Genomic DNA, 16,352 nt, shown 5'->3' with positions numbered 1-16,352 from the left:
ATGAAGCAAGCAGATAATTTCTAAACTAAAGCTCGGTACATGGTTTGTTCTCTCCAATGCGGGTGGAGAAAAAGTGTAGGTGATGACCATTTAGTAGTAGGCGATAAAATGATTTTGCGATCTGACTCTGCTTTTGCCTAGGATATGAAATAATTAGGCATTTCTTCTTGTCTGTCGGCTTAATGACCTCAGCTCAGCTAAGTAAGTAAATTTGTTATTCGATTATAAATAACAATAACATTTTTACTTATAATTAACAATAAATCGTAAATGTCAAGGTGGGCACTTGTTTTAAGGCTTTCCCATTCATTTGTAGGCAGGTACATACATTTATTTAAACGTACATAATCTTGGGCATTCATTTTTTTTCATTGTAATCAAAAAATATTTCACATCCCTAGGTAGACCATAGACATTAATCATCGATTGAAATATTTAATCGGTATTTATCGAGAAACGATCTGCTAAATGTCAAGTTTGAAATATGACCAACATGATAAAACAATATTTCGCTATCTCGCTCAATCTCGTCTTGATACTCAAATGAAATGAAAGAGACGGAATAGCATTTCCGGACTAAAGATAGCGGCAGCTATTTTAACCAATCACAATTAACGCTTTGAAATTTATTCTGGCGTCGTTGACGCTTGGCTTCGTGGAGTTCAGTGGAGTTGTGTTGTGTTGTGCGTGTTTGCTGTGTTTGTGTTGATTGGATTGTTATTATTTTCTGACAAGTAAATAATTGTCTTTTCGGGAAATGAAATAAATCGCTGGAAATAAAGCGATATCAAAGATAGTTTGGTATTTCCACCTATGAGTGAATTGAATTGACAAGTAAATATGCTCCTGTGTGGTTCAAGTGATAATTATAGAATCTACAAAAAAACGTCCTTATAACCCGTTGTGTAATGTTTCAGAATGTCTACGAGAAGCGGACGTGTTAGATCTAGTGTAATAGACACTAGTCCAGTCAGGACTCGTAAAGGAGTATCCCCAAATCGTTCTCCCGCCAGAACCAGAAAAAGTTCGCCAGGACGGAAAAGTTCACCCCCTGCGCGTACGTCTGCCTCCCGCAAATCTCCTTCTCGTAAATCGCCAAGCAGAAAGCCAGTCTCCAAATACCCGGCGCGTAAGTCACCATCTCGGGCGACGAAAGAGTCTTCAGAGTCTGATACGAAAACAACGAAATCACCAGCGAAGCGTCCTGGTCTCAAATCCGATGTATCTGTGAAGCTTGAAGACTTGACTGGCAAACTTGAGATATATCGCAGCACTCGGTCAAAACGCATTGAGCATTCAATTAAAGATGTGACATCCAATGATGAATTACCAGATATTACTAAAGTGAATGGTTTAGAGTCTGGTGACTTTTATGGATTGAGGAATAGAAGATCAGTTGAGGAATTAACTCAACGTAGATCAAGTAGGCTCAAAGAGTTTGTGGAAAATGTGCCAGATATCAGAAGAAGTTTGAGTAAGTCACTTAGCAAGTCAGTTAGTCAGTCTATTGATACATATTCAGATGAGGAGAACTCTTCAGAGGACACACGCACAGATAAATCACAGTCCGTGACAAGAAAGTTGGCAACTCCTTTGAGAAGCAGTGTGAATAAGATTGCTCAAATTAGCAGTAGATGGGAGTTTGGTGGTCGGATTGGATCTGCTGTGATGATATTTTTGATGCCACTAACCATGTTTGCAATCTTACATTCATGTTCTAAAAGTTGTACTTTGAAATCCCTATTGGACCTGTCTTCTTTAAAATTATGGACAACTTGGTTTAGTGTGCCATCATTTTTAACTATTTGTGCACAGTTGGCACTTCAAGCATTGATTGCACTCATGCCAATTTGTGGTCCTAAAGCTGATAGAATGGATGAAACTGGCACAAAGTACACTTTCAATGCATTTTTCTCAAGTATTATTACTGTGAATCTCATATTTTGTCTTAATTTCTTTGGAGTTATAAACAAGGATATTTTGGTAGAAGATTATCTAAGATTAGCTGTGGCATCATATATATTTGCTGTTTTCTTTAGTATAGTTCTATATGTGAAACAGCCCACTTCTGATGAAAATGATTTGAACCCCTATGCTTCAACTGGATATAAGTTATATGATTACTTCATTGGGAAAGAAATTCATCCTTTCATCAAAAGCCTAGATGTGAAGATATGGTTATCGAGATTCAGCAATATCAGTGCTGTAAGTATTTTAATTTCAAATTTAACAGTCAACCAATATAAACATTAAAAAAAAATAGTTGCACAAATTACTTGAAAATTAGATTGGCTGTAAAATCAGCAACATTTTTTGTCAGATATTCATAGTTACTAGAAATACTGTTATGAAATTAAACAATAATGCTTTATATGCAGTATTACAATGCAAACTGACTAGGTGAGCCTTATATGCAAATTTATGTTAAATTATAATATGACCTCAATAGTGTATAATAATAATTTTGCAAAGTTTATCACAGTAAACATAGTTTGTAGTATGTATCTTTATTTCATCTCTTATTTTTACATGATTCGAAATGTTGGAAATAAAACAAAGGTACAAGTTATAATAAAGGAATGTTACATGAGCATTAAATTTGTAGGTTTCAGTTTAAAGCATATTAATTGACCAATATGAGCCCATATTAATTTTGATTTTTTTTTAATAAAGCCACAAAGTCTATTTTGAAGCCTAATTCTAGTTAAATTATTGCATCAAATGTAAGTTAATTTGTCTTTCAGCTTGCACTTACTGTTCTTGTCTTCAAACAAGGCATCCAGTTAAGAATGAAGGAATCTGACATCTCTACTTTATCTTTAGAAAACTACAAGGAAATTCTAAAGAATGTTGAGCTACAGCCTACAATACTGCTATATTCGATGATGCAAATAACTTATTTGCTCAGTTTCATCATGAGGGAATATCGGATCACATCTACTTTCTACTGGCAATCTGAAGGAGTGGGTTACATGCAAATTGTAGCGAGCGCCTTCTACCCATTTTATTTCACAACCGTATCTAAATTTGTTGCCGATTATAAGTTATCACTGTCGACTAACATTCTTATCACCGCTTCTGTAATATATGTGCTGGGATTCTTCTTAATGCTTCTTAGTAACAGTATAAAGTATGAATTCCGAAGAAATCCCTTGCAACCCAGCTTGGCAAGTAAGTTAACGTTTTATCAATAATTTTCTATATTTTATTTGCTTATTATAGTTTATAAACCTACTTATTTTATTTTGAATATAAATTATTTTACCATTTGATGTCTTAAATGTAATGCTTGGTTGCAGTTAACTATCTATATTACTTTCACCATTTAAATAATGACAATAGATTACATAAGCACATACAAGAAGAAACTCCAGGTTATAAAATACTGGTTCGTTCATGTAAGGTTTGATGTATGGTGTGCATAAAAGACAAGTGTATCTTCCTCAGCAGTATAAATTAGAAATAGAAAATTAACTTTGTCAGTGCCTTTGCTGGCTGAATCTTTGTTATGAACATCCATAATACCACCTGAAGAGAGAAAAAAAACCATCAAATAAATAAAATTATTTATTCTATTTCAGACTTAGACTCCATGCCGACATTCCACGGTAAGAAGCTACTCATATCTGGCTTGTGGGGATTCGTGCGGCATCCGAACTACACCGGCGACATCTTGATACACATCGCGTTGTCTCTACCCGGAATTCTGACGCAGCGTTACATAGCAGCTGTTCCCGCGTTATTGTCTATAGTCGTGCTTCTACATCGAGCATGGCGGGATCATGCTAGATGCAAGAGACGCTATGGCGCAGCATGGCAAAGGTATTGCAAGAGAGTACCCTCCGTTGTCATACCTAAGGTCCTATAACAATAGCAACTCACAAGTAAAGCAAAATGAAGTAATATTGTCTTCACCCAATTAGTACTTTGAGGAGTCTGTTAACTGGGTCCGCTATCAACTGGGCCCGCGGTTTCAGAGGCCGGATTATTTTAAATTTATTAAAAGAAAAACTATAATTGGAGCCCAAATTGTACACGCTTGATTTAATAATGAAACATAGTTGTTCTGATTCAGAATTTTTATACGATTTTCATGAAATACAAGCAATAAACTAAGCAATCAATACATAAAATGTGTAACGAAAATATTTAAAATAAAAGAATCCGGCGACTGGAACAGCAGGTCCAGTTAGCACTTTCGGTTGACGGACTCCTCGTACTAACCAATGTATTAGGTAAAAAGAAATCTTATATCTTTTTGCACAAGTCGGAGACAATATCTTTTTTTTAAAGATAATTACTTTAAAATCTCTTATCACGCTGGAAATTTATTTGGTGTAAACAATACATTTGACAAAGATCTATTTTTACTTTCATCTAACACACTGCTTTTGCAGTGCATCAAGATTTTTATTTAAATAGAGGATATACTAGATTAATATTTTTTTTGTACATAGGAATTATGTATGAAATTTTACATAAATATTTTACGATTGAACAAAAAGACAAAGATCTCTTGTAGCAATTAATTTTACAATGTTACTTAAGTGTTGTGTAATTAGATATTGAATATACTGCCATAAAATGTACCACCGGACAATTTCTATTCAAAATTTTGCTCTCTAGATTAATTCGGCAATTTTTCGAATATGTTTAATAAATTGTTTTAAAATCTAGTATACCTCTTGATTAATTTAGAATTATTTTTCATTGTAGCATTGAATATTGGCAATGTCCGGAGTATAAAACAAATTTAAGAAATTAATGCTTGGATTACATTTGTACTAGAGATGCTTATAGACTATTAAATGAGAAAATCTCCAAATTGAGACTAATTTTACTATTATATTATATTATATTATTGTAGTTTTATTGATTTACATATCGATAATGACGGAATAAAATTACTTTTTAGAATAATTGATTATTGGTAATTTCGTAAATTTACGTATTGTATTTATATTTTGTATTTTTATGACCTAAGTGTATGTAATTGTTTATTTGTATTTTTTGTGTGAATGTCTTTTGTCGAAAAAAGTGTGCCTCAAATTAAGTTCAGATAGCTTAAAGCATAAATAGTTATGTAGAAATTAGTTATTGGCTCATGTTTACGAGACCACAGTTAAATGCTCAAAAGTACATAAGGAAACTGTTCCGCCTCGTATTTGGGTTATGATTTTTCTACTGGTTCGAGGTTAAATAGAATTAAATACGTAAACTAGATATAACTTGCCATCATCATGACAATTGTTTACATATCATTCATTACCCGATTGCAAAGGAAGGGTTATGTTTTACTCATTGAATCTTGCCTTGTGACACCATTCGATGTTACAACCGTTACAGATAATTTTTATGTATACCCTCATATTTCTTTACCCTCTAGTGAATACATAAGATCTTAGGTTGTGTTATCATGGTAAATATATTTGGAAAACGCACACATAAATTACAACTATTGAATTTTAAAGTATTCTACTTAATTGTCGCAAAGAATTAGAATAAATATTTTTAATGTATAGTACTGTTTTATTTTACGATTATATTTACTGGTAAAATTTAGGGCTTTGGTTAGAGATTTCAAAAATATTTGGATAAACAATTAGTATTGAGACATCTCGTTATTTATCAACAGATACATACACATGCATACATATCACGCCTCGATCCCGGAGGGGCAGGCAGAGATCTTTCCACTTGCCACAATCCCTGCATACTTCTTTCGCTTCATCCATTTTCATAACTATCTTCATGCAAGCTCGTCTCTTGCTCGTACTTTTGCTGAAATACCTCCGATTAGATTAAGGTACATCCGTACGACGTCCTCTCGACATTACCATTATCAGATAAAATGATATAAGGGATAAATAGAAAGTTCTCTTCATATTCCCTTATAATAAGCTTGCATTACGAGAATCACTGCATTTTTGCCAATTATCACTAAAACTTAAACTCAAAATATTTATTGCATAACTGTGTAGACATAGATCTGATAATGTTATCAGTTGTGGGGGTCTGTCATCATAAGCGTGTATTATGGGCCGCTCTTAGGACTTAGGAGACGCTTGTCGTTAGACACAAAGATGGTAGCAAGATCCAAATACCCTGACTATAAACAAATGTCTTGTAAATAAATGTTCGCTTGTTTCGTTGTTCAAATGAAACGAGATTTATTTCAATTATTTTATTTTTCTATAAAATACACATAATTACGATTTGTAAATAAACATTTTATTATTCAATTATTCGTTTCTAAATAATGATCATGAACACCCATACATTTCATGCACGAGTACCGACATTGGTACCAACAGTACACACAATTATTATTTTAGTTTAGATAGATAAGAAAATTAATGTGCACAATAAAATTGGGAAATTATTTAACAATGGGATAAATACTACAGATTTGAATAAATTGGAGATGATTATAACAATGACTGATAGATAATTGATATGTAATAAGATTATCTCCAGAACAAAACATAAGCGCCTACGCAACATGAACAAAAAAGAAAAGTAGGGGAAAGAAATAATATATTTTCCAACTCATTTTAGTTCGCCCACCTAGCGTCAAATATTGTTAAAGATTAACTTATTATATTTATTGATACTTTTCTCAGATAAATGTTCTGTTCTGTATGGTTACTGGCTACCCTGAGTTTTGCTTGGTATAGTATAGGGGCTAGCGACTAGTGGGTAACACGATTATTTTTATATCGAAGATCCTTGACTATGATGCAAACTTATGGAAGCTTTTCTCTTAACAACGTTCCTGAATAGTCCCACTGATATCAAACACTGAAAATTTAATAACGGGCACAACTTTTGCAATTTTTTAGCTGCGGTTATGAAATCACATTCATGACATTGATGTCCTGCCCTATAGGACGAAACAGTACTACGCTAAAATAACTAACATCAAATACCTGTAGACTTTAGACTAGAACTTTAAGAAAAATCGATATTTGTTCATTTATTCTCCTAATAGGCCTATTATTACACTGAATGATTTCATACAACAATACACATCGATGCAATTTATCATATAACATAAAACGGCGATAGGTATTTGTTAGGGAATCACGATACCTATATTTTACAATTTTGGATACTAAATACAAAAGCAGCATAAATGTTCATAATTTTAAATATTTTGGCACTAGGACACATTTTATTACTCTGGCTGTACAAATTGATTCATTTTAAATGAATTCTAACATTTCAATATATTATATTTAACAATATTAAGACCTCAAAATTAAGAAAATCTAGATTAAAATTCTATAGGTTCCCTACCTATATAATATATTATTACAATAGATAATAATATAAAATACCTTGAATTTTCAACTTTTCTTTTTTATTTTCATTTCATAAGACTTTCATTTTATGGTTACTAGGCTTAATGGTATCCAAATATCTTATAAGTAATGGATACCTATTAAATCCCTTATTTTCCTGTCTGGTATTTTTTCTTGTTGAGGATTGTGCATTGGGGATAAATAATGCGTGAAAGTTGATAGTATCAGGATTGGTAAAATTCAATATGATGAAAAATTTCATAATATTTCAATTAAATATTAGCATGGGACTACAGAAACGTGAAAAATTATTAGAGGATCAGATTTCTATTGTGATATTGGCATTATTATGACGAATGGTCATTCAGGCAATTTATAGAAGTTACGAATTATACTTTGGTCATTCAGGCATAATGGAAGTAGAGGGACAAAGCAGAAATCTGGAAGCAAGTCCCGAAAGGAAGTGCAGCGACTGCAGTCGTCTTATATTTTCTCTTTTCTTATCGGTTAACCTCACAATTATACACATAACATGTACTATGCATACATTTGTAGTGAATTTGGAAAGGTTGACTGAACATACTTATTATTTGCTTCAAATACTTAGGTTTTCTCTGCGTGAACAACCCCATATTTTTTTAAACTCTGAAATTTGCTACAACGAATAATATTTTGAGAGGTTTTCTGTTCAGGAAGACACATAAATTACTTAACTATTTAAGCTCGACCAATAATGATGCTTACTGTGTGACAAAAACATTGATTAGTTTGAAACTGTAAAAAAAATATTATTCAAATCATGAAGTGCGTTTATTTTTTTGTTTAACATCACAATTCACTTCATAATATATATTTATATATTATCGTGACTTTCAACAAATTATTTCTAAAGATTTTTAGTACGCCATCTACTTATTTGGTTCCATTTAACATTCACTATGAAAATATACACATTTAATTCTATTTCATAATTTAATTATATACAATATTATTTACACATTTATGATAATATCTTAGAAAATAGATGCCTACAAGTTTATATTGACGTGTGATTTTAAATTTCTAAAAATAAAGACATGTAACTACGCAAGTTTGATAAAAACGAAAACATTTTAAATAGAAAAATATTCTCAGTTGGAACTTAATATACATATACATAGTTATGTGGAATTCTTTTCAAAAATAACTTTTATATTTTTATTATTGTCATCACGACGAAAAAAAAAATTTTTGATTTTCCAGAATCTTTTTAATGTACCTAGTACCTATGTAGGTAGAACCTTTGATGATTTAATGATGTAAATTTATGGCAGTGTTTCTTCTATTTTAAACTGTACTGATGATCATCAACCGTGTTAGGCCATCTAAGTAGTGCTGGACTGTAATAATATTTGCGTCTAGAATACGTTAAAAAACAATTTTTCAAATGAGAACATAAAGGTTGATTCAGATAATACATTTCATATAATACAAACCCTACCGTAGGTACACTATGAACGTCTTTAATAAATATTTTATTCTAAACATTCTATAAAAAATGGCCGGAACAATTTAAAACAGGGAAAGCTATGAAGGATTCGAAAAGAATTGAAGAGAGATAAAGCGACAGATACGATAGTATTACAATTTAAGTAAGTATTTTTATTTATATTCCACACTAGAATACGATGTATACCTTCCTATATGCACATATATCATATTAAATAGGTACATATCTGTATCAGTTTTTGTTTAAGTTATAATTTTAATAATAATATCAATTAAAAACATTTAAATTAATAATGTTTAGATCAGACACATACGAGTAAATAGAGTAGGTACCTACATAAATACAAAGGTTATTTAATTATTGACTTTTAAATTTAGAATTATTTTAAAAAACCTTGGTACCAATCAAAGTGATTCAAGATATTAGATTTTCTCTGTACGGTGTATCTACTATTAAGAAGCTACTTTTTACTGAGATGAGGAGGAAACATGCAAAGAATTTTAAAGATCGATCTAAGTATTGATATTGATTACTCCCTAAAGTAGAACTAGATTGAAACCGAAGCTATCAGCTTGACAAGAACAGACAAGAACTATCTCAGCCATAAGTATTTTGCGCCCAGACTGTAAGGCAAAAATTTTATATCTACCTATCTACTCGTCTATTCATGTCTACGGGCAAAAAAATATATAAAACACCTAATCAAAGCTAACGTCCAATAGAAAAACACCTCATTTATACTCTATCTATTACAATTAGAAAGGATCTTTCAAGTAAGCATTTCATATTTCTAGTTTACCAGAGTATAATGGCCGTCTCTGACCTTTATAATGAAGGTATTATTCAGAATTCATCTCGCAACCTAACCATTTTTTAACTGTGTGACTAACTGTTCGACGATTAGTAGCTAAAACGACGATATCGACACGTTCCTAAGTTTATCCGGCAACACCAGAGGCGTTCAGCAATTTTTAACTGCATCATTTTGGTTGTATACAAATGTGGTACAGCTTCCTATATCCAGAACACGATTTGGGAACTACTCATTTAAATACAATGTCTGTCTAGTGAAAAGGCAAATTAGCCTGACGAAAGTATTTTTTTACTCGTTCTTCACTCATCTACCCGCATCTCACAAAAACCCATTTTCACCAAATTCTTACATCACTTGATTGTTATACATTCTGATTTACATCGTTTATTATGCGTATAACGACATTATATCCAATTCACACTCGCATTCTAAGACTTGGTCTGTTTCTTCAAGTAAAAATAATAAAGCGCTAACAACTATTTATACAAATGTGACGACTTAAAATTTTTTATTCTTAACGCATGGTACGATTAAGAGGCACCGCATAATATGCATTAGGCACCTCTAAATTTATCAACCCAATGATGAGAAATACGAATAAGTCACCTGGATGCACACTATTGCAATGCAACGAATCATGCAAAATTCTTATCATGTACCTATGCATAATAATAATATGACTCCTTCACCGTGCGCGCACTTTTAGGGTCACGCATTCGAAGACCCAAATAGCAAAAAAGGTAGGCATAGAGTTCATATGATCAATGCTCACCAATGAAGCTATAGGAAATTATGAACACACGCGTCTTTCAAACTAACCAATCAGCGCACTAGGATTCAATTTTTTAATGTGGAAATCTGTGACGTCATTTTTTCGTCTACGTTCCGTGCGTTAGGTGGAGGTGTGCGGCGCAGAAGGGCGCGCACTTCAACAGGCCGTCAGAAGTTGCTGTCGAACACGCCCATGGACCTGGAGATCTCTTCGTCTCGGATGCAGCAGTCCAGGAATTCGTCCAGCGTGAGGACTCCATCTCGGTTAAGATCCATTTTCTAGAATTTATAAAGAAAATATTTTAAATGTGTTTGTAATGATTCCAATTTTACAGTTAACTGGGATGGAACTAATGTTTAAAAAAGAAACGCGTACTTGCGCGTGAATTCAACAGTAAGTACAACGATCTATTTTTGGTAGATTAACCAGAATAACGGATGTATAGATACTATCTAGTATGTATTTTCAATCTAAACAGCTTCATACAAAAAATAACTGGGTATGTACCATAAACATGGGTTCCCCATTCTTTGTCACCATAGACTTACCTACTTATTTGACTTAAGTAGGTACATACCTGAAATAGCCTTTCCACCTTATCCCTTACGACGTCATCATCGACCATCGGTTCCACAATCTTCCCCATCAGATCATAGATGGCGCCAACAATCTCAGTCATCTCTTCTTTTGTAACGCACCCGTCGCCGTTTATATCGTACAAAGAGAACGTCCAACGAAGCTTCTCTTCCAGTGTCCCTCTCGATAGTATTGAAAGGCCAGTAACGAACTCCTGAAAAAAGTGTTAGTAATCAAGGAAAAGGTTTATTAACTTGGGGATTCCTTTTTGGACTAGCAACTGCTTAATGTTACCTTTAAGTCTGAGTAACCCCAGTAGACAGTAGTCACACTATTAAATCTGTCTATCCCGTCAAGGGTAGGTACGTTATGTCTTTCTCATTTAAGGATACGTCATCAATTTCTACACTTGTGGCTTTATATGCCAACCACACCACTAATAGGTAGGTATTTTTAGTAAGTACATTGGTTAGTCATAATAATATATTCAAAGAAAAGTCAATTATTTTTCTATACTTATTACCTAGCCTTTATGTTCGGTTCTCGATCTTTAACTTAGTGTCAGCATGCTCACCTCAAAACTTAACAAGCCACTTCTATCTTGGTCGAGAGTGTTGAAAACATAGTGCGCATACTGAGCGGTGTTCGCTGAAAAAAGGAAAATTTAGGATTTAGGAAGAACGTCAAAAAACATTATCGTCATCATCTTTTTAGCGCTAGTCTCGGTGACATGGTCTGGAAAGGAGCCATTATCCCTAAGATTTTCTTCGAAGACAAATCTCGTTTGACCTCTGTAACCTTTGCCGGGGAACCTCACCCATATTGGAACATGGTTACCTACATCCAATTGCCTGGATGTCCCGGTTTCTCCTCGATGTTTTGACCAACGCAATGATGTATCGGTTGGCAATAAAACTAATGTAACCCACGAGTCGTTGGTTTGGTACATATAGCGGTACCTAGGACTAAAACCTTTGGAACCAAAGCTATCAGATTTAATGAAGGGATTGGGTCTTACATTTTCGTTCGCATCTGGGTTATTTCTCCGTACATACATCTACTGTGATCAATAGATTTTCCGTTACTTGCTAATTTTATCACTTAACCTCTTTAGGGTTCTGTTCCCAAAGGGTGTAAAACGGGGCGTAAAAAAAATATTGTATACGCTTAACTGTTTACCAGGCTGTATCTCATGAACCATGATAACTAGACAGTTGAAATTTTCAGATTGTGTATACTAATTTCAATATAACGGAAAGAATACGTAGGTACTTAAAATGACATGACATAGAATGAAATTAAATACCATAGGTATTTAATACCTACCTACTTACATAGTATAGTCCATGTTTATATCGATGTGTATCTAAAATATACCTACCAACTGACCTTTCCATTACGTCATCAGATAAAAGCAGTATGTATGAATAATTTTCTGGAAATACCTAGGGAGGTATACCATAGCTCACATACCATTCAAATAAAAATATATTTGTAGGTGCCTATTAGGTATAAACTTTATTTCTTATTGGAAAAAATACCAGCAAATTATGGTAATCTACAGTTTGTAACAGTCTTACCTACCCATAGGTATGAACTTTTTTTACTTTTCTACCTAGGTATATGTACTGTAGGTAAAAGAGTAAAGCACAAACTTTGAGTAACTTTTTTGTTATCGGAGGGGAAATCCTTTTTACGGAGAACATCCCAGGTTTTCACCCGGGAGTGTGGGACTTCTGGCTCCATTTTGATGGGATCACATTACTTTTTGTTTATTAACGTCTATTTCTGTAATCAAGTAAATTTTATAAATTCTTATACTAAAAGATATTTCTAAAGGGCTATGTGGTAACAAAACATCCGATGTTTTGTAAATGAATAAAACAACGCATATACATATTACATTTACTTTATTCCTGATATATGTAACATCAGTTGTTAGACCTGATAATTGTAATGGACACAAGTCCAATAAATTATAGTTACACAGAATCCATGAAAATGCCTAAGTCTCAGCTTTACAAAAATCCAGCTGATACTGTAGACACGTCAACTAAAATTATCACAATGGAATATGTTGAAGTTACCTAAACATTTGGTTTTCCTCAAAAATTCTGAAGACCGAATTTCAGCAAACACAAAACATCTGAAAATTTTGTGTGAACCGAATTAAATTTTCGCTCTTGCGTTCAAGATACAAATGTTTTATTACAAATAATTAACTTAATGTTAAGTTTTGAGATGGGCACACCACAGCGATTCCCATGGGATAGACAGTTCCTTAAGGTTAATTTACACTAGATGATGCACTCCCCCCGTCTGTTGTTGATACACCTCTATTGTGTCACCCTCTTCCATTTCCAGGGATGTTGGTGTGTCATTCTCATTGATGGGCTGCCCGTCAAACCTGAACCGGACCACTTGCATTGATAGACCCTGGAATAAAAAGGAATGCTCAGTAAGGTTTACAAAGATTGCAGAATGTTAATTGTTAAGGCTACACTTAGATTTTAAAAGTTGAATTTGATGTTAGTGAGAACTGGTATAAAAAAATTATGGTTGCCTGCAGAGAAAATAGACTGATATAGTTTTTGTTTTGGTGACGACTAGATATGCCTGTGAAGCATTCATATTGAAACAATTCTATTGTTAGTGGTTTAAATAAGTTTTTTTTTTTCGTTTAATTTAATTACTGACTGAATTGTTATCAACTTAGGTTTTCAATCTTTGCAAGCTTTAAATTCTGACATCTTATCTATGACTGGGCTAGTAAGATATTTTGGCCAGACAAAGCTTTATTTAAACTGTATAAAAACAATTTAGCACAATCCAGATATTAGCAACGGTGAAGTAACTGTATATTCATGAACAAATAAGCGAGTTAGTTCACCATAAACAGCAGCCAACTTCCATTAACAGTAACTTATTAAGATGAGCAAAAGGTATATTTTAATTTCATTATTACACACTATTGTGTAATGAGAGTGCAATAAAAACAAAAATAAAATTTTAGCTTTAATACTCCTAATTCTAAGTGGATCGGGAATACACAACAATGGATGTTTATAAAAAAAAAGGGTTTGATTTTGTATGTAAATTACTTAAAAATAATGTTATTGGTTAAAAATAATTGTCATCCAAGCAGATGGGAGTGTTATCAAGATAATCGCTTGTTTAAGTAGTTTCTAGAGTTAAGTATCAGATTCTGATTATATTTTAGTTTCTTTCTAGGGAAACAATACTTTGTTTGTAATTGGAGAATGATGCTTTAGTTCCTAATAGGAGAACAATAATTGAAACCTGAATAATATAAATATAATACCTAGTGGTACAAAGTTTATTAAAACACTTCAATGAGATTCAGATTGGTTAAAGGTATAGAACAGTTTGTTGTTAGTCAGAAAAGTGAAGAACTAAAATAAAAGCCTGGAACTAGTTGGTTTGCGGTATAGGCTTGTGCTCAAAGAAGATAACTTTGCTTATTATAAAAAGGTACCTTCTAAAATGGTTAAGTTTTACAACCACAGATTTATAATGAAATTGAAGGTATGAAATAAAAACTGATCACTGAACAAAGATCGTATTGACAGTAGTGCAATATTATCTTATAAAAAAGCTAGACAATATAAATACTTACTGCTCTATCACAGTAGGCGTTCATTAGTTTCCTGAGTGGTGTGTGTTTTTTGATTTTGAATTGAACAATTGCATTGTCTTGTCCTAATACTTTCAAGTTGATATGTTCACTTTCTCCCTGGAAATGAAAAACCACACAATAAACACTTGATTAAGCCACTACACTGATATTTTGTGTTTGTAAAGAATGAAATAACCACATTTTCCGTCGAACGCCATGTCGGTGAAACCACAACGACTGTAGCACTGACAATATGGGACGATACGTACCTTTTTCTCGTCAGACATTTTAAGATAATTGTATTTTGTAAACTAACAACACAAATAAGCGAACTCGTAGTAGAGTTTGGAGATATTTTCTCAAAAGACGCACTACTGACACATTCGTTATCCGCTGGCGTGGTAATGGCGTCCGGTTGGGGCTTGGAGGAAAGAGCGCAAGGCTGCCAACATGCGCATAACGGCGCGAAAGGACGCTAATGCGCAAGCTCGTTGCTAGTCGGCCACCTGCCTCTTCGGTCTTTGCGTTATCGAAAGAATACATCACTATTATTAATAGTTTGTGTAATTTGAGATAGTATAATTTTAGTAATAAAAGAAAGTGCGATTCTTGTGGTTGAGCCGGATATTTGTCTATTTATAATCTGCAAAAAAGTCAGCACAAAAGGCCCAACAATTTATTTAATGCACAGATTTAAAAACATTGTCACTTAATGGCTTAAAATTTTCGAAGAAAGATATTTAAAAACTGGTTTTTAAAATTAGATATTTATGAATATTTTCATTTGAAAAATATTGTAGATGTCTTATTAAAACATATATAAATACATATATCCGGGATGAAATACACATATTGCTTTTAAATTAATTTCCATTTAAGTGTTTTTATATTTTCTCAGTTTTGAATATCCCACCATTAGTTTAATCGACATTTGTTTTGACTATATCCGTATCCGGCTGTGCGCGTTGCCAACTATGCGAAATTTTTAATGCGTCACCAAATAGTGCGTACAGTATCAACGTTATAATGATACGTAGATAAAAAATGGATTGATGTAAAGATTTTAAAAATTAATCAAAAATCGAAAATATTTGAAAAATAGTCATACGAACATATAAAAAAAATTGGAATTAGTTTTGACTGGCATCCGTTTCCTTTGCGTCATCCCTAGTGCGTGAATTATCGATAAAAAAACGGATACGCATAGTGTTGTACCATTTATAACTATGACATGAAATGTTTGATTCTCTGGTTTAATACATTTTTATTGTATTTACAGATTTATTAGAAATAACGAAAATGATCGTCTTTTTAAAACTATTATTTTTACAAAAATTAAAGAACCTACGCTACGAGTATCTATGAACAAGCCAAACAGAATCGTTTTTAAGAAATATATCATACCATAGTAGCTGTTTTATTTGTCTCGTATAATTTTAATATTTATATATCTGTATACGCTTTCGATTTTCTTAAGCTTGGTTTTTTTTGGCTCATATAAATGTCCAGTAAATGTCCCTATATTTATAGTCTTATAGAGTTTGAGCGACAGCGTTGTTTTACATTATTTTAAAAATTCAAAATTGTTACATTAAGGCTTAGTTACATAGAGTACAACTTAAAAAACTTTTGCTTTTATATCACAGGGTTATATTTTTATACATTCTGGTACATGGCATTCTACAATTTTAGAATTTTGAAGGAAAAACAAAAAAGAGAGCCAAATAGTGTATTTTATAAAGACGGACTACTTAAAGATA

At 32.8% G+C, this 16,352-nt stretch overlaps 3 protein-coding genes across 5 annotated transcripts in view; 1 reads left to right on the top strand and 2 right to left on the bottom strand.

Moving 5' to 3' along the window:
* Positions 1-614: 614 nt before the first annotated feature.
* On the top strand, positions 615-5,519 carry LOC106137510 (delta(14)-sterol reductase TM7SF2). Its single transcript, XM_013338357.2, has 4 exons — positions 615-834; positions 918-2,205; positions 2,745-3,171; positions 3,582-5,519. The coding sequence occupies exons 2-4, from the start codon at positions 919-921 to the stop codon at positions 3,866-3,868; spliced, it is 2,001 nt and encodes a 666-aa protein (XP_013193811.2). The 5' UTR covers positions 615-834; position 918; the 3' UTR covers positions 3,869-5,519.
* A 699-nt stretch (positions 5,520-6,218) lies between these two features.
* LOC106136776 (Kv channel-interacting protein 4) overlaps positions 6,219-16,352 on the bottom strand; it is a 141,360-nt gene continuing 131,226 nt past the window's right edge. For all 3 annotated transcript variants that reach the window (XM_060945448.1, XM_060945447.1, XM_013337424.2), the window contains 3 exons: positions 11,530-11,603; positions 10,957-11,169; positions 6,219-10,657 (listed from right to left, as the gene is read on the bottom strand). In XM_060945448.1, the coding sequence (XP_060801431.1) occupies positions 10,547-10,657; positions 10,957-11,169; positions 11,530-11,603 (398 nt within the window). In that variant the 3' untranslated portion in view covers positions 6,219-10,546. The remainder of the gene's footprint in view (positions 10,658-10,956; positions 11,170-11,529; positions 11,604-16,352) is intronic.
* LOC106136787 (small ubiquitin-related modifier 3) lies at positions 12,849-15,031 on the bottom strand. Its single transcript, XM_013337436.2, has 3 exons — positions 14,862-15,031; positions 14,593-14,709; positions 12,849-13,391 (listed from the first exon to the last, which is right to left on the bottom strand). The coding sequence occupies exons 1-3, from the start codon at positions 14,877-14,879 to the stop codon at positions 13,248-13,250; spliced, it is 279 nt and encodes a 92-aa protein (XP_013192890.1). The 5' UTR covers positions 14,880-15,031; the 3' UTR covers positions 12,849-13,247.

Source organism: Amyelois transitella, chromosome 8 (assembly GCF_032362555.1).
Source record: "Amyelois transitella isolate CPQ chromosome 8, ilAmyTran1.1, whole genome shotgun sequence".
NCBI lineage: Eukaryota > Metazoa > Arthropoda > Insecta > Lepidoptera > Pyralidae > Amyelois > Amyelois transitella.
The sequence above is the reverse complement of the archived record's forward strand: the minus strand, read 5'-3'. Positions and strand labels throughout refer to the sequence as shown.